Below are 26,301 nucleotides of genomic sequence, written 5' to 3' on the forward strand. Positions count from 1 at the left end.
ACAATATGACCATGATATGTGAGCTATTTCTGGTATTACTGAATAATAAATGCCTCACAGATCAAGAAGAACATGTATGTTTACCCCAAGACAAAACACAGACGTACAATCAGACTCAGCCAAGGATCTTCCTCTAACACTCTTCTTCCATTACCTTTCAAGAGCATTAGCAAAATTAGCACACACCAATATCTTGGCACTAACCTTTACTAGCAGTCCAGGCTTCCTAGCTGATGGCTGCACGCAGAGATATAGGCTATGTTTTGCATCAGATTGTGAATGTGGATGTTTTAAGTGAACCTCATGCGGTATGAACCATGCAGAATGATTAAGTCACCAAGGCACCCCAGTCCCTTCTCAACTGAGCATTGTCAGTTGTCACACTGACTGTAATTTTGTTGTCATGGGTACAGATATAGCACATGCACGCATCTACACACTGACACACGCACATACACACAAGGACACAGTGTGACTCCAGTGGTTGATGCGCCTCAAATAGAAACGCAGAGATGAGTCATCCACTGAACTACTGCAGTACACACACCTTCTGCAGATGTGTTTAGTATGTGAGACCATTGAGATGTTGCTCTGTCACCAATGATTTTGCCATCTTCTAAATTTTGTAATGGTTTTAACAAAAAATGGAATTACTAAATGCTAAAGTTTCAGTGGGATACGTTTTTTGTGGTTCAAATATCAGAATTTTGTGTTTGCATTCTGCCTGTGAGTCATACTGAGGCATATGCAAGTCTGCTCATGGATATACAAAGCGGTTTACACAGGAGGTGAGGATGATGAGGGTGAGGAGGTGGAATGAAGGTGACAAATTAATGAAAATGTTTGAATGAGATTTCTTTTCTTCAGGAAAAGTAACAAATGTAAAGGCAGCCTAATCGAAAACAGAACGGTCATAGCAATTTATCTTGTGATTATTAGCTTCATTCCATTGCTCTTCCTTAAACACTGAAGTATTCAAAGCAGCTTCTTTTTGGACTCAAGTGCTGAATGGAACAAACAAATCCTATAAATAGCAGCCCGTACTTTCAATTAATAATATCCACACTGACAGCAAAGTGCGCAGTGCAGCTTCTCCTTAAAAAGCAAGCTTACTTGATAATGTTTGGTGCCATCTCCCAGGTGCACCACTCTAAAAACTACTCTTGTACACAGTGTTTTAGCTCAGTTTAAATTCACATACATATGTTGTGGATATGGGAAAAACTACATTGGAGAATACTAATGTACTCGAGAACCATGAGGTCAATTTCTGTCTTTTTGGCCGTAGACAGGAAACATTTCGTTCAGGGCTCTTGATAAAACCTTTAACACTATAATGTAAATATGCTCATTGTTTTATAGCAATCATGATTAGCATTAGCATGCTAGTGATTACCTTTTAAGGTCAATCAGCACTACATACAAGAGCAATAATACTTTATCATTTTGAACATGTAAGTTTACTCAAGTTTAGTTTGGGGTCATGCGAAGTGCTTCCTGTGTGATGTCATTGCGAAAGTGCTATCGACGTGCTTACAATGTCAGATGCGACAGCCCAAAGTGGTATGTTACATTTGTGTTTTTATGTGACTATATACAATGTTAGCTGTAGCTAATGTCAATTTTATGTTTGTTAGTTATAAGGTGTAAATTGTTGGTGGGAAGTGTGGATCAAACAAGTCAAGATGAAAAGTGAATGACCACAGTAAACATCAATGCAAAAAACTAATATATATATATATATATATATATATATATATATATATATATATATATATATATATATATATATATATATATATATATATATATTTTTTTTTTTTTTTTTTTTTTTTATTAAATTTTAAACTGTGGGTTTTTAGACGGCTGTATTTCCCTGAAATGTGATGCTGATTCTGACGTCAGACCCTCAGAAAACAAATTTGACTCGGCCCGGTACGTTAAAAAGTGATGAGAAGCAATAGCAATCGTGTCATTATATTAGAATCATTATGTGCACAATTAATTAAGTCTATTAATTATTAAACTACCTTTGAGTAATCAGACTGCTCTTAGGCACTCAAGCACAACTACTTAGATGCTAATTTATGTTCAACACTGTGCTAAATGCTGGCAACAGGTGTACAATGACAGCATTTTTTTTTTTTGCGCCTTGAATTGGCAATTGAATGCAATTTCAGAATAATTTTGTTTTGTTTACATTGTGAGTCACCACTCCCGACTCACTTTGGGAGTGAGGAACAGTTTGTGCAAGAGAAAGTAAAGCCACAGTTATTGGGACATGCCTCCAAGGGAGAACTTCAAAATAAAAGTACCAAGGCATCCGTGTCTATAAATTATTATTTATTATAATCATAGTAAGGTTTATTTTGAAGTGTTTTCTGGCTTTCTTAAAACGTATGGCAGCTTATTTTATTGGCACAACACACAGCACATTACTCTTGTGTTTTGCATTGCAGTCTTGGCCCAACAAGCAAAAAACTAAATCTAATGACGAAAAATCTTGTGGCATTCTAATGACACAAAATCTCATCATATTAGATCTCTTCCCATAGTTTATTTTTTTAACAAATCATATAAACATATGTTTTTTACTTTCATGAACTTTTTATTGTTTGTGAACTTTACTATGAGTTACTCAAGGGGCTATTTTTAACCAGTTATCAATGTTATATTTTTTGTTTTTGATAGCCTAAGATAACAGAAATAATACAATGTAGCAGTACAGAAAAACATAAATACAATGCAAAAACAAAGTTGCATTTGAAGAAGAATAAGAGGAAAACCCAACTTGATCCAATCATCTAGCATACGTGATGTTAATACTTTGAGCAACCCCCCTTCTGCCAACAAAAAAAGGATCTAATTGTTTCCTATAATGTGTTACAAGATGAGAGAATACTGATAAAGGGTTCCACCAATATTCCTCTTTACAAAATCATCTAGCCACTTCGGTTCTCTTTCTCCACAGTTTTTCAGTGAAGTCTCAACTCTGGGGACTGATTATTGCTCTTGGGAGAATTTGATTCTTTGTTTGGTGAACAGTTATTTGTCATTTTGTTAAATTTAATTTGATATCTCAAAATGATTAGAAGTATTGGTACTCTGTTTCGGCAATTACTCAAAGAAGGAATACTCCTACTGGAAATAGTCGAAAATCGAATAAAAGGAGTTTACCACAGCATGAAATGCTAGACAAATAAGAAAGATGTGTATCTATTTGTCTGTATTTGGTACATGCAGCATCCACTTCAACCTGTGGGCCTGGAAGGGGGCTCCTCCCACCTGTGGTCCCTTCTGGAGGTTTCTGATTTTCCCCTAATTGGGGTTTTTGAGTTTTTCCTTCCCCTTCTGGGAGCTTTGACAGGGGATGTGTACCTTACACCGAAAAGATGTCTCTGTATGACTTATTTTTTCTCGACATAACCTCTTTTCATCTGCGAAGCCCTTTGAGACTTTGGTGATTTAGGGCTATACAAATAAATTTTGATTGATTGATTGATTGACCTTGCTCCAGTGAACAGTCACAGCCACCTACAGAACTGAAACAACATAAATAGGTTGATGCAGTCCCAGCCTCACTCTTCGAGAGAAAAGTGTATTGTGGGAAGTCTAGTGCAGAAACATGACATTGGTGTGCACCCCCCCTCAGCTAGAGGCTTATCTCTTACTCTCTTCCTCTTGCTCCATCGCTCTCTCTCTTTCTCTGTTTGTCTATTTATATCTCTAACTCCTCCTCCTCATGGGCCGGCTATTTTCATTTATAGTCAGTCCCTCTATCCCACCCTGCTCCAACTCCCATGTTAGAGTCTCTTCACTTTCCTTCATCAGATGAAAGCTGCAGGAAAGACTCAAATGAATGACGGTGTTCCCTTATTAAAGGACAAAAGCTGTTGGTGACTTTGTTTATTCGTCTTAACATCCCCTGCACCCAGTGATCTACTTTCTGCCCCACCAGCCCATCCCCTTTTGTTTAACAGCTCAAAGAGCGTCACAAAGAGACGTTCGTATGCACAGACACACACGCACGGCAAAGATCTATCTGGCCGGCACTTATGTCTACTGGGGGTGTGAAGGATGACAACACAGTAGCTTCCCCTTTTTTGTGAATATTCAACCATGGCATTAGAGGATAATATAATTGGATGCTCATTTTTCTGGAAGGATCGTATTGCTGCTCATTTTCTGCTGTCACTAATTTCCTTGTTTTTCTTTCTCTTTTCATGTCATTCGCTTCCTCACCCGCCTTTCTTGCTTCCATTTCCCTCTCTCTATCGTTCTCTCAGCACTTGATTCTAATTTTGGAAGCATGGAACCTCGGGGAGTGCTCTCCCAAAGCTATTTATGTCCTCGCCTTTCCTTATCTTCCTCCTCTCCTCCTCTCCCTCTCATCAGACAGGAGGAGAACAGCATGAGGATCTTTTGATGCAGGGGAATTCAACGTCTCCTTGTATCTGTTTTGGTGTTGCGTTATTATCTGTGGGAAAAGGCAAAGAGGCAGCTTCAGCGCTCAGCTTGTCGATCCAGATGCAAACCAAGTGTGCACATGGAGCTGATCCCTTCAGTCACTGCACAGCCCATGGAAATTTTGGAACTTTTACAAAGTGGGAATTCAGTCATTTTGTCATAGTCTAGTGTTTATTTTATTGTATTTTTTTATTTTTGTTCAGTCAAGACTTGGATTGGGTGCACCAAAGGAGGTAAAATTTCTGATCTGAAAGGATTACTAATCCTACGATATACCAGCTATCACATAACAAGGAACTTTCTGGACATGGATCTGGACTTCAGACGAAACTACAAGAAACAACAAGCCTAACTAAGTGTGGGCTATTCTGAGGAGTCTTTTACACTTTAATTTTAATTCATTTGTCCAGCAGAGCCAAGGGAAGACGTTGTGGATATAGCGTCATAGGAAGAGGATGTTGTGAGTGACTGTCAGTCTCAGGATAAAACACAAATAAAGGAGTCTGAAGCGATTTCAAATTCATCAAAGAATTCCATAATTAAACATTCTTTATGGATCTTTCGATAGATATTCCCAATTCATTTTATGAGTTGACACAATTATTAAGAAATGTGGTTTTCCACTTAAAAGCTTGGAACGTGATTACTCATATCTTCCCAAAATGAGTAACCAGCGCCTCTTGAATACATGGCAGTATTCTTGAAAAAAAACTGACTGGTTTTGTAAGAAAATCAAGCACTTCTCTTGGTATGCGTTTGCATCCCACGGTGTCAGGATTGTGCACCATGTTGCAGACCATTTATGAGACGGAGTCCTGTTTTTCTTCTGCTAGCACAGACAGTCAACCGTCTCTGGAGCTGCTGAGTAGCAACGGGGGGCCCACCGCTGCCATGCCCACAGCCAGTGAGTCATCTCAGGGAATAGAGATGGGGAGGGCAGGGGGTATTTTGGAGGTCTTTTGAATTCTTTGCCTAAAAGCTCATATTGAGATTTAAAACATGCAGCTGTTGTGTACTGTAGATGCTTTTAAAATTTATGCTGACTCCCTTGGATGCTCACATGTTTTTTAGTTGTTCACGGAAGGGCTCAGTCGACATGCACTTCTTGCTTTCATTTACACTCTTCTGCTCTTCTACTGTAATACAATCTTTTGCTTTGCTATTATCTTTCAGATTGTGTTGATTTTGAACATTAATGAAATAATGGTCTAAACTTACAATATATTCCTGCATCATAGTGTTTTGTTGTTTTTGTCGTTGTGCATTATTGTTGCTTTTAATTAGTTGTGTATCATAAAATTATTGGGGTAGTATTTGTGAAGTGATGACAAAAAAAGAGGGAGTTCAGTAGGGACTGGTGTTCGACAAAGGTGCATTGAGGTGAACAAAGCTTATAGAGTTGACGTTTGATGGCAACAGCTATATATAATTGGAAGAAGACACACATTGCCGCATCGCTCTATTGACAAATTGATTTCTAACACCGACAAGTCATTCGTAAGGAAAAGTTGTTTTGAACAATACACTGTTCACTAGCAATACACTGGAAGAAAATCGTATGCAGAATATGCATCAAAATCTAATTTGCTTGTATTTAAAAAAAATGTTGCTGTTGACAAATACTATGAATTGAAGTTATTTATTCCTGGCTCAAGCTGTTGCCATCATGAGACCTTTATCAACTGTAAAGGCATTTAGTTTAACATTGGAAATGTTGTATGTTTTGACATTTCTAAATATATTTTACATAAAAGATACCTATTTATAAAGGTATTATTTGTTAAAAAAAAAAGTAAACTCCAAAACAAATACCAAATAAAATTATAAAATTAAATGATGTCAACTTAAAAGTAGTGAGGAGCTAACTTAATGTGTCATGCATTTTACCTATCCCCATCACAAGTGCAAGGAGAGAAAAAAAAAGTTTCCTAAATTTGACATGAGAAGACTGTTGCTGACAAAGCTTCAACATTTTATACACCATTCATGTGTTTGGAGTGTGGTAGGAAACCAGAGTGCCCAGAGAACCCACACCGCCTCAGGGATAACATGAAAACTTCACACAGAAACTGTTTTTATGATTGAGAAACATTGCTATTTAGCAAAAAAAACACTATATAGTTTGTGTGGCTCTGTGGGGAAGTGGTTAGCACGTCCACTTCACAGTTAAGGGACCTGAGCCTTCCTGTGTGGAGTTTGCATGTTCTCCTCGAGCTCGCGTGGGTTTTCTCCAGGAACTCTGGCTTGCTCCCATGCTACCATAAATGTAGTTCTAATGGTGGGAGGCCATCCATCTATCCATTATTATAACTGGTTATCCTCACAAGGGTTGCAGGCCTGCTTGGGTCTATCCTACTGTAGCTTTCTTCGGGCAGTTGGTGGTATACGCCCTGAACTGGGTGGCATTCAATCTAATGGGACCCCAGCAGTTGAAAATAAATAAAAAAAATGTATTCTCTTCAATTAGAATCACTTTTTGCAAGTAAAACAATAAGTCTGTTTGAATCAACATTCTCTGCCTGGGAATGTCATGGCTGAAATACAATCATAGATTATGTACAGCATCGATCAGCTAAATAAAAATTTCTTTTGTTGAGTTTATCTCCATTATAGTTGATAGGTTTCTAGAAACGTCTTGTAATGGTTAGCCATGTATATTGTAAAACATTAAGTGCGATATGATGTTTAATTCTCCTGAGGCACTGGACTTACTCAAAGAACTTATGCTTAAGAGGGAATGTGTGTTAAGTCGGTGGGAGAATTTACAGACATCCTTGCAGTATTTTATGGAGAACACCCCTCTTTTAGGGTTGTTCCACCTGGAGTGCGCATGTGACATGAAGTTGTGTAAATGACAGATATGGTGGCAGAATATGCACACCCAAAAAAGCATGTCATTCAGTGGCGCTTTTTTTAAATGTTATTTATTTATTTATTTATTTATTTATTTATTTATTTATTTATTTTTTTGCTTAAGCACAGAGGAGAATAATGAGCTAAGTGGGCTAATGGGCTAACTTCTTACAGAAAATTTAAGCTTTGAATCCAAGTAGCTTCAAGCATCTGTTGCTGTCAACAGTGTTGATGGTAACAGCAAGCAAAAACACAAATAGGTAAATATATTACCTATAAAGAAGTATTTTGGTGTTGATATTGAATTTTGATATGGACAAATTCATACCAAAAGAAATGTGCATGAGATGTGTACTAAGTTCAACTTGCTGTCAAGACAGCATCTCGCTCGATGACCTGTCCTACTCTATAGACATACCATAATAATTCTGACCCAACCATCTATCTCTATGGCAACAGAACATGTGACCCTTCTCTCTGACTATAGGCTTCTAATTTGTCCAAAGCGCACACAGCCATTAGACTATTTTTACCTTTTTGTTCTTCCTCACTTTTTCTCTCTTGCTGTTTTGCAGCGCTGACGTCATAGTACCTTTTTTCTTTTAGCAGTGCAGATTGGCTAATACAGGGAAAGGGAAAGAAAAGGAAATATCAATATTGGTTTTCATGAAATACCGATGTGCAGTTCTAGTACGGAGGAGTAGAAATAACATGAAAAAGGACAACAGAATGACAGAATTGAAGTGTAACTATGGAGATTCCAAATTGAGGTCCATCCATCCATTCATTAGCTACTGCTTTATCTGGGGTCGGGTCGCGGGGGCAGCAGCTTGAGCAGGGAATCCCAGACTTACCTCTCCCTAGCCAGGTGTTCCAGGCCAGCCGAGAGATCTAGTCTCTCCAGCGTGTCCTGGGTCGACCCCGGGGCCCCCGCCCATTGAGACATGACTGAAACACCTCCCCTGGGAGGCGTCCAACTGTCTCCTCTCAACATGGAGTAGCAGTGGCTCGACACGGAGTCCCTCTCGGATGCCCGAGCTTCTAACCCTATCTCTAAGGGAGAGCCCAGACACACCGCGGGGAAACTCATTTTGGATGCTTGCACCTGAGATCTCTTTTTATTTTTTTTTTTGGTCACGACCCACAGCTAATGACCATAGTAGGTGAGGGCAGGAACATAGATCGACCGGTAAACAGAGAGCTTCGCCTTTTGGCTTGGCTCTCCCTTGACCATGACATACCGGTACAGCGTCCGGACCAAATTGAGGTCTTGATGGGTAAAGGAAATAATACTGTAAAGTATGATAAATAGCTGGTGTTCCAATGTTTGTGTCTTTTCCTGTATTTGCCAAAACAGTTACCATAGTTTAAAATCACCTTATTTAGTTTTATAAGGATGATATTTTGGGAATGGATGTGACAAGTCGTTGACAGGGCTATTCCTTATTCCTTGTCATCAAGTGATGTGTGTCAGTGCTGTCATTGCTTTATTATTGCTTTATTATTGCTTTTATTATTGCTTTTATTATTGCTTTATTATTGCTTTATTTTTAGTATTTCGAGAAAAGTCAAGAGGAAACGGACAAACATGCACCCATATGTCGCCCACAAATATCACTGACTAGATCAATAAGTGCGTGCATGCCTCTCTCATTCAGCTGTCTAACTAAATTTTTCAACTGCACAGAAGACTGTTCTTTCCTGTTGAAATAAAATCCAAACATTTCCCTGATATTTGGCTGTTCAAACCTGAATATTCTCTGTTTTAACACAATTCCAGCCTGACTAGTGTGAATAGTTAACCGCCCTTTTTTTTCTAGCCAATCCCTTATTGTTGTGCTAAAAAAAAAAAATCAACCAAGTTTATCATAGCATGGCAAGTGGCATCTTCTCATCACCCCATCTCAGTTTTGCTATTCATTAAGTATTAATTAGATGCATAATATATATTCTTACCTGGAAACAGTAGGCTTCTCAAAGCATTGATCGCATTGGACATTGCAGGTCAAGTCAAACGTTAGCCGAAAAAGAACGTCAATTGCAAAAAAAAAAAAAAAAAAAAAAGTGTTTACTACTGAGCTGATTAAGATTATCAAGTAGACCATTGTTTACTTCTCTCAGTGGAAAAGATGATCAAGTAGACTGTTGTTTCAAGGAGGAACCTCTGATAGAACTTCAAAATAAAAGCTTACCGAGGTCATTTATATCATACACATCTTGCTAAAATGCAGTTTATTTTGAAGCATTGACTGGTCATCTTACAACGTTTGGCGGGTTTTCGGCTTCTTTACAATAATGGAGTAGATGACAGGCAGCGCATTCTCCCAATTTATTCATTGCACTTCTGGCCTAAAAGGTTGAAAAAAAAAAAAAAAAAACAACCCAGAACTCTTCCCATCCTTCTGTCCTTGCCTGAGTCATTTTACTTTGTGTAAGGTTTCACCAAGTTTTCTATACCCATGTGATGCAGCCACCTTTGTGTAATGAATTTACGTTCTGACGTAATAGGTGTAGACACACAAAAGTATTGCTTGTCTTTGTTTTTCCTGTTATTATTGTGGCACCCATACGCTTGGCATTGCGCCATTATAGCATTCATAGACTGGAATCTTGTACAAATTGGTGCTTGCTGCTACAGCTAATAGCTTTCAGACTTGCCTATCTATGACTACATCACGGTTCGGCCTCCAGGAGCAAATATGGCTGCAGGCATGGCATCGCCAACAGAAAGTTTCTGCAGGCTCTTATAAACTTGTTCTGATAAAGCCAGTGTAACCAAAATACAATTGGGTACAATTTTTCCTGATGAACCATAATCTATACTTTTCCTTCCGAACTCTAGAGGTGCACTTTAATTTAGTATTAAAATTATTATCTTGTCATTTTGCGTCATAAAATGACTTGGCAAAATAATGTGATGGCTTCACTTGATGGCTGAAGTCGTAATTTTAGGCCATTGTGTATCCCAATTGATAATTACCCCCCCCCCCCCCCTACACACACACACACACACACACACAAAACACTTGTTTTAAAAGTTTTATTTATTTATCTATCTATTCAGTTAGTTGTTTTTTTTTTGAGTGAAAATGCTATTCCATTCCTATTGAGTCTTCTGGTAGTGAAAGCAACCAAGGTTTACACTACTGAAGATTCATTTTTACTTCGATATATTCTGATTGTATTTTCTTTGATACATTACATTATTGTGTGTAACTGCAGCAAACCATTAAGAGTAATATGTACTGAAAAGTTGATTCGACCCGTCTCTTTGCCAGACTGTACGTTAGTGTGAGTTTGTGTGTGTTTACAAGACTATAAATGTCGTTAGTTTGACGTCAGAAGCTGGCTGCTATGGAATGCTGCTCTCTTGCCAAGAGGGTTGTTGTTCACACACTCACAATCCAGTCTCAAATATACACATACACATCAGGACAGTGTGTGTATTGTAGTTAAAAGGGAGACCCGTGCGTCACCGTGAAACACCAGAATATTTGTATAAGTAATTGAGATGTGAGTGGCTGCACACAGTCATAGACACACATCATGTTTATCTACCACCAGTCAGTTTTAGATGCTTTGACACTTGCCAATTTTGTATGTATGTATGCATGTATGTATGTATGTATGTATGTATTTATTTATTTATTTCAGCAGTAGCACCAACCACCGGGACTATGCCAACTGAATGGCCACACACTAAATATAAAACTATCCTAATCCTTTGGTTGTTCTTTATACGTGTGAGACAGTTAATGAGAATATTTTTTTAAAGAATTTATTTTTCACCACTGTCTGACTTAACTTACTTTAGAGATATATTTTTGCACAGATAACTTCTATACCCTTAATAGGTGAAAAAGTCAGATTGAGACAAAAGACAGTCAAGATTTAAATGACGTTCCTCTCTAGTCATTAAAGAGCTAACAATCTTAGCCTCATTGTGGATGTTGGTGTTTGATGAGCTTACTGACGACTTTTTATGGGGCGTAAAAGCTCCATAGAAGGGGGTGAAAGTGAAGTTAACTGAATAAATCAAGCTTATTTGAGAAACAGAGAATAAGCAAAGTGATCCTAAAGCCATGTGAGTGTCAGTTACGAAGGTCCAAGATCCTAGTTCTCTTTGAAGGTCTGATATATTTTCCTGTCCATCCAGCAGATATACAGTAGTAGAAAACAACCTGATGCCCTGGCATACCTTTTAGCATCTTCAGGAAGTAGCCTAATCCATTAGCAGGGATCATCTGAGCTCAAGAGACGATGGCCAACAGCATGTGGCAGATCAGGGTCAGTGTTGGCTCACTATGCAAAAGTCCCATCGTACACACACTAACACATATATCCAATGAATGGTGTAGCTGACAGAAAGCTGATAAGCTAATTGGGGATGTCTATTCTTAAGTTGCTGAGTCTTGACTTGTCTGGTCTGTGTGCAATCTGACGCAATACACCACAACATCCATCCATCCATTTTCTATAGTTGCTTATACTCACACGGGTTACAGGCTTGCTGGTGCCTATCCCAGGTGACTTCGGGCAGTAGGCAGGGACACCCTGAACTGGTTGCCAGCCGATTGCAGGGCAAATATAGACGAACAACCATTCATTCACCCAAACATATTCAAGGACAATTGAGTATGTCCAATACATCTGCCATACATATTTTTGGAGTGTGGGAAGAAGCCGGAGTGTCTGGAGAGAATCCATGAGGGTTCGGCCCACCACTGGTGTTTAACAATTCGTATGAGTATGACTCTAAATTGTGTTGAGTTTGAATTGTTTTTGTATGAGAACTTGTCTAAATTGTGTTATTTGCGTTGTTTTTGTATGAGTATGATGACTTCATGTCTATGAATGAATTTTTCCTTTGGATTTGTGGATCTGATCCTTTGCATTCGTGGATCTGGATATGCAAATTAAGATGACGTCACGCCAAGCTAACAGGCAAAGTAGTTGTACGACAGTCACCCATGCTTGAAAATGGCTTCATGTCGATCGTGACATACAAACCTATTTCGTGTGTTATTTTGGTAACTCTCAGACTTAATGCGACCTGTGGAGATGCAAAAACGTTTCCTATTGTCGATGGCCTGTGTGTTTTTTTTTTTTTTTAATGGCATGGTTAACTTGGTTATGGTGGTCCCACTGCAAATGCCTTTGCATACAGTAATACGTAGGTTTTTTTGCAGCATTTATAATTTGCCTTTCTTATCAGACATTATGTTGCTATTCTTTGCCTCAATTAAGAAAACAAAATGTCGCCACACGGGTGATTTGAAAGTACCATAATCTGAGCATCCAGTATTTATCCTGTGTACCCCAATTCCCTCTTTCCCTTTTAATTTATTTTCAATTAATGGCAGTTCGCAAACAACGTTGATATGCATATCATCACCTCCTGCACAAGAGTGTAGCACTAGCGTCTATCAACCTAGCGACCCTCCATTGCACTTCTGGCTCAACAAGTGCGAGACGCTCCACAAAAATTACAAAAAAAATCAAAAGAAAATTATAGTTAAGCTTAGGGCTGGGCGATAAATCGATTTTATCGGTTAATTCGAATGTTTACTTTTTGAGGATTTATTTTTTATGAAAAACGATTTTATTTTGCGCCACCAGTTCTGCTGCCTGCTGAGCTCCCGTAGTTCAGAGAGCGCGGAGTGCACCCCCCCTGCCTGCACTTAATACATAAACAAAATGGCAATGAAGATGCAGGTCTCGTTCCAAAGAAAGGAACTTTATCTTCAGCTATTTGGAATTGGTTCGGGTTTGTGGCGTCAGACAAAAAACAAACATCACCTCACTGCAAAGTCTGTTTAAAGGCTGTTGCTACTGAAGGTAGCAGTACTACCAATTTACTGCAGCACCTTAAACAGAGGCATGCAACCGAGAGGGAGAGGTGGGTCACTTTACGACATGAACAAGACCACGGCAGCCTAAGTAACGTTAACGCCACCAAAAAACAACCTACCGTTTTGGAAACATTTACAAACTGTATCCTGTATGATAAAAAAGGGGCCCGGTGAAAAGCTGTCATAGATGCAGTCGCAATGTATATTGCAAAAGATACGGTGCACATATACTGTACACCGTGGAAAAGACGGGTTTTAATCACCTGCTGAAAGTTTTGGACCCCAGGTACGTGGTAAATGGATACTGAATGGCAAGTTGTTAAACTTTTGTAAATGTTTTATCATAAACAGTCTGTTACACTTTATTTCATTTTATGTTTGTGTCACTGTCAGTTAGAAATGTTTTCTGAAAAGTTACATTTTCACAGTTGTTTCAATGGAAGGCTACTATTTACCGTAGATGTTTAATTTCATTTGATGCCGATATTCAATTTAGTCAAAATTATTTAAGGAATTATAATAGTGACCAAATACCTTTTTGCATACCATACAAGCGCCTCTTAATTTTGCAAAACATGTTCAGGTAACAGAAGGTTTTGTTTTCACTTTATTTTATCAACATCAAACAAGGTTCTTATGATAGTATGTTGAATTTCTTTTTAGATAATTTGAGAATAAAGCTTACTGAAAATTTACATTGTCACTGTTTACAATGGCAGACAGGGCTTGCCATCTCTTTTTTTTGTGTGGCTTGTTTATATCACTTTAACTCCAGAAGGGAAAATGTAAACAAAATCAAATTCAAATTTGTTTTGAACAATTTCTTTGTCATCTGCAAATTGATTTTAGGTAGAGGGGAGAAAATCGTTTTAAATCGTGAATCGAGACTTTTTTGTGAAAAAATCTGAGATTTTTTTTTTTTTTTAGGCCATATCGCACAGCCCTAGTTAAGCTATGCTGGTACGAGAAATCTCGCCAGCTTGTACAGTCTGGCCCCGGTTTACGAACCCCCTGTCTTACATTATTTTTCATCTTAAGACGTGGACCGTGGCGTTTTTTATCCCCCTCTTACGCAAAAACCTTTCGTCTTACGAACCATCCTACATGCCGGTCAGTGTGTCCGCACTATTTTTTTCTCTTTGCTGCATCAACAAAAACAGCTTTTCTCGCATGTCACGAAAATGTCGATATGCTATTGGTCGATTAAGGCAGTCACAGAGATGCCAATATGCTATTGGCCGGCGTCATGTCAACCACAGAAATGCCGATATGCTATTGGCCGAACTCCCTCATCTTGCTTGATGGCACGAGCAGGTCTGCGCGTTGTGAAGACTTTGCAAACTTTCATCTGTTAGACATGGCTTCTAAAATTGCAAGCGGCAGTAAAGGACGAAGTAAGAGGATGATGACAATAGAAACGAAGCAGGAGATAATAAAAAAATACAAAAGAGGCGCACGCATAGTTAACCTTACTAGTGAGTATTGCCGTAACCGCTCGACAATCGGTACAATTCTCAACAACAAGGAAGGCTTTAAAGCAAGCAAGGTTTTTAGAAACGAAGCAGGAGATAATAAAAAAAAAAAAAATACGAAGGAGGCGCACGCATGGTTAACCTTGCTCGTGAGTATGGCCGTAACCGCTCGGCAATCTTCTAAGGGCATGACTTTCCTTGCCAGGGGGCGGACCCCGGTCAACATCAAAATGGAGAGGCTTCTTCTATTATGGATTAAAGAGAAGGAAATCGCCGGTGATATGTTCTTGTTCAAAAAAAAGTTCTTGTTTAAAAATAAGTTCTTTTTTAAAAAAAAGTTCTCGTTTAAACAAAAAAAGTCATTGTTTAAAAAAAGTTCTTGTTTGAAAAAAGTTCTCGTGTAAGAAAAAAAAAAAAATTCTGCGGGTTCTTCTCTGCTCCCCTCCTCCTCCACCCACAACCAGCTCAAGTCACGTCGCCCCAAAGGTAAATGTCATTTTTAAATTAATTGTACAGTAGATTATGTTACTAATTTTTAATATGTGTTGATGTTTTTACGTAAGGTTTTTGCACGCGTTGCACGCATTCACTAACTAACATAGGTTTGGATTGCCCGTCATATGGTGAATTCGAGTTAGGAGCCTAGCCGCTGAACGGATTAAGGTCGTAACAAGGGGGCCCACTGAATGTGTGTGTATGTGTGTGTGTGTGTATATATATGTATATATATATATATATATATATATATATAAATATATATATATATATATATAAATATATACATACATACATACATACATACATACATACATATATATATATATATATATATATATATATATATATATATATATATATATATATATATATATATATATATATATATATACATACAGTGGGCCCCCGGGTTACGAACTTAATCCGTTCAGCGGCTACGCTCGTATCTCGAATTGCTCGTATAGCGGGCAATCCAAACCCATGTTAATTCGTGAGTGCGTGCAACGCGCGCAGAAGCCTTAGGTAAAATCATCACGCTGTATACATAAATTAATATTAAGTGACATAATCTACTGTACAGTTGAATTAAATAACAAATACAAAGGATAAATGACTTTTACCTTTGGAAAGACGTGACTTGTGCTGAGATGAGCAGAGATGAATGCTCTAAGTCAATACGGTAAATCAGATATGCTATTGGTCTTACAGTGTCAAAGTAACTTTTTCAGTCAGGGTTTTCTCTACTTCCTTCCATCCCAACCAGCTGTGCCATCAAGCTAGATAAAGGCGTTCGGCCAATAGCATATCGGCACTTCTGTGATTGACGTGTGACACCGGCCAATAGCATCTCCGTGAGTGAGACCGGGTGACCTTAATCGACCAATAGCATATTGGCGTCTCCTTGACTGACTGATAATTATTTGCACTTTTTTTTTAAACGGTTGGAATGTATTGACATCTTATTGATTAAAACACATTTAAATCTGTGACGATTTTTTGTCCTGCAATCGGCACACTTAATTTCATGTCAACTGTTTTTCCCGACGTGAATTGAGCACGGTGGAAGCGGAGAGGTGGTTGTGTGTGTTGCATTTACTAGGCAGCACACTTATGGCTTGTTCGAGCGTCAGTTCACCTTTGGTTACAACTCACAAAATTGCAACAATGACGCTGTCCCAATGCATATTGGGAGATCGCCGACTAACCTGACATGCAATATTGTCAAGCAACCATTATATGGCGTTGAAACATCACCCGTAATAGGGTGCAGAGATTAACCTCTTGAGTTAATACGGCAACGCATATAGGCTATTGGTCTTACAGTGTTACAGTAACTCTTTCAGTCATGGTGCAAATCACGGAGATACTAAAACATCATCCTCTTATTTCTTCCTTTACCGCTGCTAGTAATTTTAGAAGCTATGTCTAACAGATAAAGTTTGCAAAGTCTTCAAAACATTCCGTTTTTCACTCATTTTGTCTACTTCCTTCCATCCTGTCCCATCAAGCTAGATAAAGGCGTTCGGCCAATAGCATATCGGCATTTCTGTGATTGACGTGTGACGCCGGCCAATAGCATCTCCGTGAGTGAGACCGGGTGACCTTAATCGACCAATAGCATATTGGCGTCTCCTTGACTGACTGATAATTATTCGCACTTTTTTTTAAACGGTTGGAATGTATTGACAATTAATTAAAAAAAAAACACACATTTAAACCAATGACAATTCTTTGTCCTGCAATCGGCACATTTAATTTCATGTCAGCTGTTTTTCCCTTTAGCTGTACAAACACTACACTTAAATGGTAATATATTTAGACACCGTGAGTGAGACAGTCAGTGTGAGATTGTAAGACCAATAGCGTTCACGTTACCGCCATAAGTATCTATTAATGATTGTAGATGACGCAACTGCTGAATATATTGACGCAGTTAGGCGAGAACATTTCTACATACTCAATGGCTGGTTTGTCGGAATGCTCGCAAGACGAGAGGTTTGCTCGTAAGCGGAGGACAAAATTCTCCCTGATCCACGCTCGTAAGGCGGAATGTTCGCAAATCGGGATGCTCGTAAGCAGGGGGCTGACTGTATATATATATATATATATATATATATATATATATATATACATATATACATATATACAGTATAATATATATATATATATATATACACACACATACACACACACACACACACACATATATATATATATATATATATATATATATATATATATATATATATATATATATATACACACACACACACAGTGGGCCCCCGTGTTACGAACTTAATCCGTTCAGCGGCTACGCTCGTAACTCGAACTGCTCGTATGACGGGCAATCCAAACCTATGTTAATTAGTGAATGCGTGCAACGCGTGCAAAAACCTTACGTAAAAACATCACGACTTTATACACATATTAAAAATTAGTAACATAATCTACTGTACAGTTAAATTAAATAACATATACAAAGGAAAAATGACATTTACCTTTGGGGCGAGGTGACTTGAGCTGGGTGGAGGCGGAGGGGAGCAGAGACCAACCCGCAGAATTTATTTATTTATTTTCCTAAACGGGAACTTTTCTCAAACTAGAACATATCACCGGTGATTTCCTTCTCTTTTATCCATAATAGAAGAAGCCTCTCCATTTTGTTGTCTACCGAGGTCCGTCCCCCGGCAAGGAAAGTCTTGCTCTTGGAAGATTGCCGAGTGGTTACGGCCATACTCACGAGCAAGGTTAACTATGCGTGCGCCTCCTTCAAATTTTTTTATTATCTCCTGCTTGGTTTCTATTGTCATCATCCTCTTACTTCTTCCTTTACTGCCACTAGCAATTTAAATGTGACGCGGTGATCAAAAGGTTGGGAAATACTGAGCTAGATGAACACGTTCGGCCATATCGGCATTTCTGTGATTGACGTGACGCCGGCCAATAGTATATCCGCATCTCCGGATATAGTCGGATATAGTCACAGTCCGATTAAGGACTGTGACCTTAATCGACCAATAGCATGTCGGCATCTCCGTGACTGACTTTGTGACTGACACCGTGACTGAGACAGTGACAGGGACATTTTAAGAGCAATAGCGTCCAGCGTGACCATGATAAGCGTGAACAATTGATTTCGTTGATGTAGCAAAGCGAAAATAATTGTGCAAACTCATTGACCGGCGGCATGTCGGATTGTTCGTAAGACAAAAGGTATTTGCGTAAGTGGGGTACAAAAAACTCCGCGGTCCATTTTATTTACCTTTGAGTGCCACTTGTTATGCCCATATTCCCTAATAAGGGTTATCTTCAGCATCGATTCCATATAAATCATCTTTTTACTTCTCTCTTTAACATCACTAGCAATCTTGGGACCCATGGCTAGCCCTTTCAACTTTGAATTAAGCAGTAAAATGCACTATAAATATGGTTTTGTAACCACTCACAATCGAACAAAGCTTTACTGTTCCGCCAGCTTTATTCAACTTTGAGTGCTTACCAAAACGTATTTAGCATGCATTTTAGTGCTTAATTCAAACTTGAATTGGTCAGCCATGGGTACCAAGATTGCTAGTGATGTTAAAAAAGATGATTTATTTGGAAATGAAGCTGGCGATAATCAAGAAATACGAAGAAGGCTAAGCTAGACTAGGCTACCCTTACTATGGAATATGGCCATAACAAGCTCTCACGGCACTCAAAGGTAAATACATTCTTTCTAAGGAGCCCTCACCATACTATTTTGATACCAATTTTTAATATGTATGTACAGTTTTTACGTTTTTACCTGGGGTTTTACACGCATTAGCTAATTAACATAGGTTTGGATTGCCCACCATTTGGCGAATTCGCGTTACAATCCCAACCGTAGAACAGATAAATCTCGTAAACCGGGGGCCTACTGTGTATGTATGTATGTATGTGTGTGTGTGTGTGTGTGTGTGTGTGTGTGTGTGTGTGTGTGTGTATATATCAACTGTCATTGAAACCAGTAACAAACAGATTCAAATCCGAAGTATTTTAGTAGTGATCTAGTAGTAATTGCAGTAGATTGTAGAAGTGATTGCAGCTTATCTTGTGTCCTTTTTTTATTTTATTTATGGAACCAGCTACCGGTCAACACTAGACACAGTATAAAGCTAGCAGCTATTGGTATCAAGATGCTGCAATCCTTTTTGACTTAGGTGATGACTGCATAACTTAATGAAATCAGAACTGCAGCTCTTGGTTTGTGTTGGCAGGCAATGATGTAATAGACGCTTGTGCCCCCGACAACATTGTCCAGACTAATCAGTCATTATCTCTCCCCCTCCTTTGCAGTAGTGGAGGTAAAAAACAGCCTACCATCAGGCATGCAGAGCCCGGTAGGCGCACCAAGTGAACAGCGAGGAGTAGGTGCAGAAGGTGGTGAGTACTTGTCCTCAATAGTTTTTAGTATGTATCTGATTCTTAGTTAACAGGGTGGTGGTGACCCTGGAAATCCTGTCTTTAAAATTATTGACTCAAAATGGTGGTAGTCGCCATGAATGACTAACTTACTGTTGTCAAATGATTTTTATTGTCACCATTTATGCGGGGGTTGAATTTCAAATGGTACATATATAATTATGCATTTAGCCAGTGTGTTTGCCTTCTGCAATTGTTCCATAACTTCATTTATTTACAGCTATGGATATTACTTGATGATTACTGATGCCTTGGCCACCTAGTTCATGTCATCTCCCTAATTTGATATCAGATATATTATTTTTCTCTCTGTGATCAAACCTAACTCCTTCTTCCTAACTTAAATGAACCTTGGTGTTTTAGATCTTCAGTACACAGATGGTAGTTCACTTTTTTCAGTCATTTAGTCAGTCTTTGAAAATGTGCCGGGTGCTTTTCCTATTCATATTATGAACTACAAATTGTTGACACTTAAAAGCTCCTAAAATGCGTCATTAATTTCTAAAATACCCTCAAGCACGTAGTCTTGTGATGGAAACGTACATTTCTGACACGCAATCCCGTTGCACTTGTTTGGAATAACACCTCAGGCATGTGAGATGATTTTGTGTGCTCTTTTGACCTCAATCAGGTCATCATGGGTGATCTTTTCGGTCCTTTTTATTTGGATAAAAAGTCTAATTCAGAAAGCTCTCATACTGTTTTATTCAGACTATAAATCATACTGTTTTTTATCATTTGGCTTATCCTGTTAATAAGACCCAGACAAAACTTGTACACACATACAGTAAAAAAAAACAAAAAACAACATCTTACATTATTGTTTTTTTAACATCTTGCACTGGATTTATTTTTGAATATTATAATATATAATTGAATATTTCTATTTTGAATAAATATTTGTTGGGTTTTTACTTTGATTAAGATCTTAATTGTCTAGATCTAGAATGCCTTCAAATATACCCAGATTGTATTTTTCTGGTCATATGCCCCAGCCCTAAATTCTATTTTTGGCCACAAGGCGATGCAAGATTCTTTTTAAAGCTGATGTCCCACCAAGGGGCAAGAGTTTGGGGTGCCACAAGCAAATTTTGTCCAAAATTTATTTGTAGCAGTCTGGTTGAACTTGTGACCACCTCTGTCAATATAAGCACAAACTCTAGCAATATAAGCACGAACGCTGGCGATCAAAACATCTTCGCAAACACCACTGTTAGCCCTTCAGTGAGATGTGCTTAGGAGTAGCCATTTTAAACTGAAAAGGGTAATATTTCGTTGTTAGAAAGAAGTTCAGAATCCAATAAACCTATTTCTGTTCCAATAACACAATTACAGAACAATGATTTTGGGTGCCAATCCAAGCTCTACTTGTCTTGGTCTTGTATCTTGTATTTCACTTCTTGGTCTTGAATCTTTTACATAAATTCCCTCTGAAAGGTCTGACTTACTTTCAGAAGAAACTTAACTATATTTCTTTCCAGGTTCTGAAGAAGGCTCAGGTGGTGGAGGCCCTGTTGACCTTCGCACTGAGCCTAGGTTGGGATCTTTGCCTGTGGGACCTGCAGGAGTGGACACAACGTTGAGAGAGCAGCAACTCCAACATGAACTAGTACTGCTTAAACAGCAGCAGGAACTACAGAAACAACTACTTTTTGCAGAATTCCAAAAAAAACATGAAGTACTTACCAGACAACATGAAGTCCAGCTACAGGAACACCTGAAGGTACTGTTTGTATACAGTATACAGTGGGCCCCCGTGTTACGAACTTAATCCGTTCAGCGGCTACGCTCGTAACTCGAACTGCTCGTATGACGGGCAATCCAAACCTATGTTAATTAGTGAATGCGTGCAACGCGTGCAAAAACCTTAGGTAAAAACATCACGACTTTTTACACATGTTAAAAATGAATAACATAATCTACTGTACAGTTAAATTAAATAACATATACAAAGGAAAAATGACATTTACCTTTGGGGCGACGTGACTTGAGCTGGGTGGAGGCGGAGGGGAGCAGAGACCAACCCGCAGAATTTATTTATTTATTTTCTTAAATGGGAACTTTTCTCAAACTAGAACATATCACCGGCGATTTCCTTCTCTTTAATCCATAATAGAAGAAGCCTCTCAATTTTGTTGTTGATCGAGGTCCGTCCCCCGGCAAGGAAAGTCTTGCCCTTAGAAGATTGCCGAGCGGTTACAGCCATACTCACAAGCAAGGTTAACCATGCGTGCGCCTCCTTCGTATTTTTTTTTTTATTATCTCCTGCTTGGTTTCTATTGTCATCATCCTCTTACTTCTTTCTTTACCGCCACTTGCAATTTTACAAGCCATGTCGAACAGATAAAGTTTGCAAAGTCTTCACAACATTCCTTCCTTCCGTTTTTCACTCATTTTCTCTCCTTCCTTCCGTCCCGACCAGCTGTGCCATCAAGCTAGATAAAGGTGTTCGGCCAATGGCATATCGGCATTTCTGTGATTGACGTGACGCCGGCCAATAGCATCTCCGTGAGTGAGACCGAGCCTGTGACCTTAATCGACCAATAGCATATCGGCATCTCCGTGACTGACTCCGTGACCGACACCGTGACTGAGACAGTGACTGTGACATTGTTAGAGCAATAGCGTTCAACGTTGCCGTTGCTTCAACTACTGATTTTGATGATGTAGCAAAGCGAAAATATATGAACGAGTACAATAGCCGGCATGTCAGATTGTTCGTAAGACGAAAGGTTTGTGCGTAAGTGGGGGACAAATTTCTCCGCGGTCCACGCTCGTAAGTCAAAATGTTCGTAAAAGAGGGTGTTTGTAAACCAGGGGCCGACTGTATATATAATTTTAACATCAAGCTTCATTGAGATCCAATTTTCTTATGAATGACACTATTTGTCTATTTTTGTTGGTCAGGCTACAATCTAAATGTTATTTGTTTTCAGTTGGTATATTTGTTGTTCTGATAATGATATTGGTTTGTAAGCAACAACAGGAACTGCTAGCAGCAAAGCGACAGCAAGAGCTGGAGCAAAAGCGAAAATTGGAACAACAAAGACACGAAGAGCAGGAGAAACAACGACTGGAGCAGCAGCTGCTTCTGCTTCGAAATAAGGAGAAAGGCAAAGAGAGTAGGTTTATGCCATTGTTTGTGTTCCTGAGAATGTAGTAGTGCATTTGTGCTATGCATATGCCATTGGGTCTTTCCACCAATTGCGTTTGTTTGTGTCTATGTGTTATGAAAGGTGCCATTGCTAGCACCGAGGTAAAGTTGAAATTGCAGGAATTCCTTCTGAATAAGAAAGAGCCTGGCATCGGTGGACTGAACCATTCCTTCTCCCCTAAGTGCTGGTAAGAGTTTCTTTTCAGTCATAAGAATATAGTAAGCGTAGAGAACATTTATGCCACCTTATGCTTAGTGTTTCTCTCCATTAACAACTTGGGCCATCAAATATAGAGACAAAACCTTTCCAATATTTGTTATGTTTCAGTGTTAATACAGGGGTGCCAAGTTCAGTCTTCAAGAGCCACAATCTAGCCCAGGGGTGGGCAACTCCAGGCCTCGGGGGCCGGTGTCCTGCATGTTTTCCTGTTTTCTCTCTCAAACACACCTGAATCAAATGATTAGGATTATTCTCAAGATCCAGCAGAGCTTGTTGATGAGCTAATGGTTTAAATCAGGTGTGTTAGGGAGAGAAAACTGGAAAACATGCAGGACACCGGCCCTCGAGGGCTGGAGTTGCCCACCCCTGATCTAGCCTGTTTTCAATGTATCTCTTCAACTAAAACACCTGACTCATCAGCGTTGTTACCAGGATTCTGCAAAGCATGCTGATGACCTAATCATTTGAATCAGGTGTGTTAGTTGAAGGGACACAATGAAAACAGGCTGGATTGTGGCTCTTGAGGACCAAACTTGGCCACCCCTGCCCTAATACTTCAAAGACAATGTACTGTATATTTCTCCTGCAGCCACTTGTTCTATTGCTATGAGATACTGTACATTTCATCAAATCAGAAAATTATTTTCTTTTACAGAGTAAACGATAATATTACATTGTTATTATACTATTATAGACGAAGTATTATGACACTGTTTACCAGCTGTCCATTTTATGTGTCTGCAGGGGAGGGCAGAACACCTCCCTTGAACAAAATTCTCCACCCCAGAGTAACACTCCAGGAACTCCTCCATCTTATAAACTGCCCACATTACTGGGTAACTACGAGGGCAAGGATGATTTTCCGCTCCGCAAGACAGGTAGAGGATACAAACATAGACATTGCCTTGTAAGATGCAACTCATATTAGTTAATTTGCACATTAGAACATTAAAGGATGAAAAATACCAGCATAATTCAGGTTATAATCGAACTAATATTTGACTTCCAATTCTTTAGACCATTGGTAGTGTAGTTATTGACCTGCTGTCGCTGAATTTTATGCAGCTCTCATGGCGTTGATTCCTGCTCAAGGCTTCATGATCTTGTAATTAGTATCCAACCAAAAGGAAAGGCAATGTAGGAAATGGATTTTGACATTTAACTTACAAAATAAAAAATAAGTGAATAAGTTTCAGTTAGGTTCTCTCATGATGATTGATGAAAACACAATCATATTTTGCTTCTGATCTACAGGGTAACACAAAAAAGGAAGCTTTTTAACAAGCCAATGAAACCAAAAATGATGGAAGAAAAATATTATATTCACAGTCATTTAAAACTTTGAAACATGGCATTTAAAAAAAAGTTGTTGTTTTTTTATATACTTCCCTCAAATTCTGTCTTTTTTCTGTCTTCTGTCAAATTCTGCTGTTGAGATTCTTCATTGACCACTGCAACATCTCAGCTGGTATACTGTGAATTTCATCCTGAGTTCTCTGTTTTAACTCATTCAAACGTCTTGGTTTAGTCTTTTACACTTAAGTCTTGGATAGCACCACAAAAAACAAACTCAAACGCATACATCTGGTGATGTAGGGAACCAAGTAATTCTCGAACATCGTCCCTTGATTTCCATGCAGTGTGTGATGTTGCTCCATTCTGATGAAACCAGGTTTCTTTAATGTTTGAAAGATTGATCATTTCAGGTGTAAAAAACGAATGTAACATCTCCACGTAACGATCTGCAATGGCAGTGGCTGAAAGCCACTGGAAAAAAAAAAATAAAATCAAATGATCCCATGTAATGAAACGGCATACAACATATTACTGTCACCTTACTTGGCTGGAATTCAGGGTGAAATCAACAATACCCCACCTGAGTTTTTGCAGCAGTCAATATCAGTAGCAGATTTTAAGAATGCCTTGAAGGAATGCATTCAAGTTTCAATGACTTTGAACAAGATATTTTTCTTCTATCATTCTTGGTTTTATTAGATTGATAGAAGGTTTCCGTTTTTTGTGTCACCCTGTACAATCGGTTGAGAGTTTCGCCTCATATCATACAAAATCAACTTTTGGGACCATTTTGCCAAGTTAAAACGCTATTGCCTCAGCAAAACATCTCCAAGCTGGTGTTTTCCCCAAATCACCCAGTTCTGAGCATTCCTGCTCACTGCTGCTCACAACATCAGGCCCACCAGATCTGAGAAAATGACAGGGTCCTCACTTTGTTATGTCACTAATTTAGTGCCGCCCATGAAGACTAAACACGCTCCTATATTCATCGAGCAGTCAGTGGTGCACTAGGACGACGTTATAAAAGGCGTAGCAGCCACTCAATGAGAAGCATGATTTTAGTGAGCCAGGCATCTTACATTTGGTTTAGAAATATGGTCACCAAAATAACTTATAATTAATTAGAAACGGAATCAAAATTGTGACAAAGATAATATATAATCATATATATGTGGAACATTTAAAATACCGTAATATGGACTCTTCAACAAGCAGCAGCAGTATACCGCATGCCGTGCTAAAAAATAAATAAATCTTTACTCTTAAAAGGGATAGTGTGTAAGACCGTTTTTCATTACTGATAGCAGAAGGAGCTGCAGATGCTGCATTTACCATTGTCCGTAGCTATAACAAACACGGCCTCCTCCGGAAAAGTGCCACCCCCCATGTATTATATTATGTCATGATAACTAGACCGATGATTATTTGTAAAACATACTGTTAGTGATTAAGAACACATTTGTTTGCAAGTTTTTGAAGTTTACAATGTACTTTTTCATGAAAAATTGTCAAAATCTTACACACTGTCCCTTTAAGTCTATGTAATCAGTCTAGTGAAACAGATTGATTGCTTTAAGATGTTAAATTTCCTCTCTTTCGTCTGCCTCCTTTTGTGCTGTTCAGTGTCAGAGCCTAACCTGAAGGTGCGTTCACGGTTGAAACAGAAAGTAGCAGAGAGGCGGAGCTCTCCACTCCTCAGAAGGAAAGATGGCACTGTCATCAGCACCTTCAAGAAAAGAGCCATTGAGATTTCAGGTTACATAAATAACACAATGAAATACCCGTCTGATAAATATCATAGCTAAACATGCCACCCCCCACCCCCCCACCTTTTTTACAGTCTCTCCTCTCTGTAGTAGCGCTCCAGGTTCAGGGCCCAGCAGTCCTAATAGTTCTAATACAGCTATTGCTAATGGCAACACTGGCTCTGTCCCCAACATACAAACCGAGGTAAACAAACACACATTGGCAGGCATAGTCAGTTTTACAAGTTTGTAATAGCTCAATGTTATGTTGTGATTATTATCATAAGAATTACTGTAA

General features: G+C 38.8%; 1 protein-coding gene and 1 long non-coding RNA gene across 7 annotated transcripts in view; one reads left to right on the forward strand and one right to left on the reverse strand.

Moving 5' to 3' along the window:
- Window positions 1–26,301, forward strand: part of hdac5 (histone deacetylase 5) — a 67,711-nt gene that overhangs the window by 22,893 nt on the left and 18,517 nt on the right. For all 6 annotated transcript variants that reach the window (XR_015868155.1, XM_088436624.1, XM_088436621.1 and 3 more), the window contains 7 exons: window positions 19,463–19,549; window positions 21,070–21,311; window positions 22,566–22,710; window positions 22,825–22,930; window positions 23,707–23,840; window positions 25,882–26,013; window positions 26,099–26,208. Coding sequence is in view for 5 of the 6 variants with exons in the window: in XM_088436624.1 (XP_088292750.1) it covers window positions 19,463–19,549; window positions 21,070–21,311; window positions 22,566–22,710; window positions 22,825–22,930; window positions 23,707–23,840; window positions 25,882–26,013; window positions 26,099–26,208 (956 nt within the window). In the remaining variant the exon portion in view is untranslated. The remainder of the gene's footprint in view (window positions 1–19,462; window positions 19,550–21,069; window positions 21,312–22,565; window positions 22,711–22,824; window positions 22,931–23,706; window positions 23,841–25,881; window positions 26,014–26,098; window positions 26,209–26,301) is intronic.
- On the reverse strand, window positions 4,417–9,336 carry LOC148410158 (uncharacterized). Its single transcript, XR_015868157.1, has 3 exons — window positions 9,277–9,336; window positions 7,854–7,939; window positions 4,417–4,477 (listed from the first exon to the last, which is right to left on the reverse strand). It is a non-coding gene; the product is annotated as an uncharacterized LOC148410158 (long non-coding RNA).

Source organism: Hippichthys cyanospilos, chromosome 16, assembly GCF_059441005.1.
Source record: "Hippichthys cyanospilos isolate Australia breed blue-spotted pipefish chromosome 16, RoL_Hcya_1.0, whole genome shotgun sequence".
NCBI lineage: Eukaryota > Metazoa > Chordata > Actinopteri > Syngnathiformes > Syngnathidae > Hippichthys > Hippichthys cyanospilos.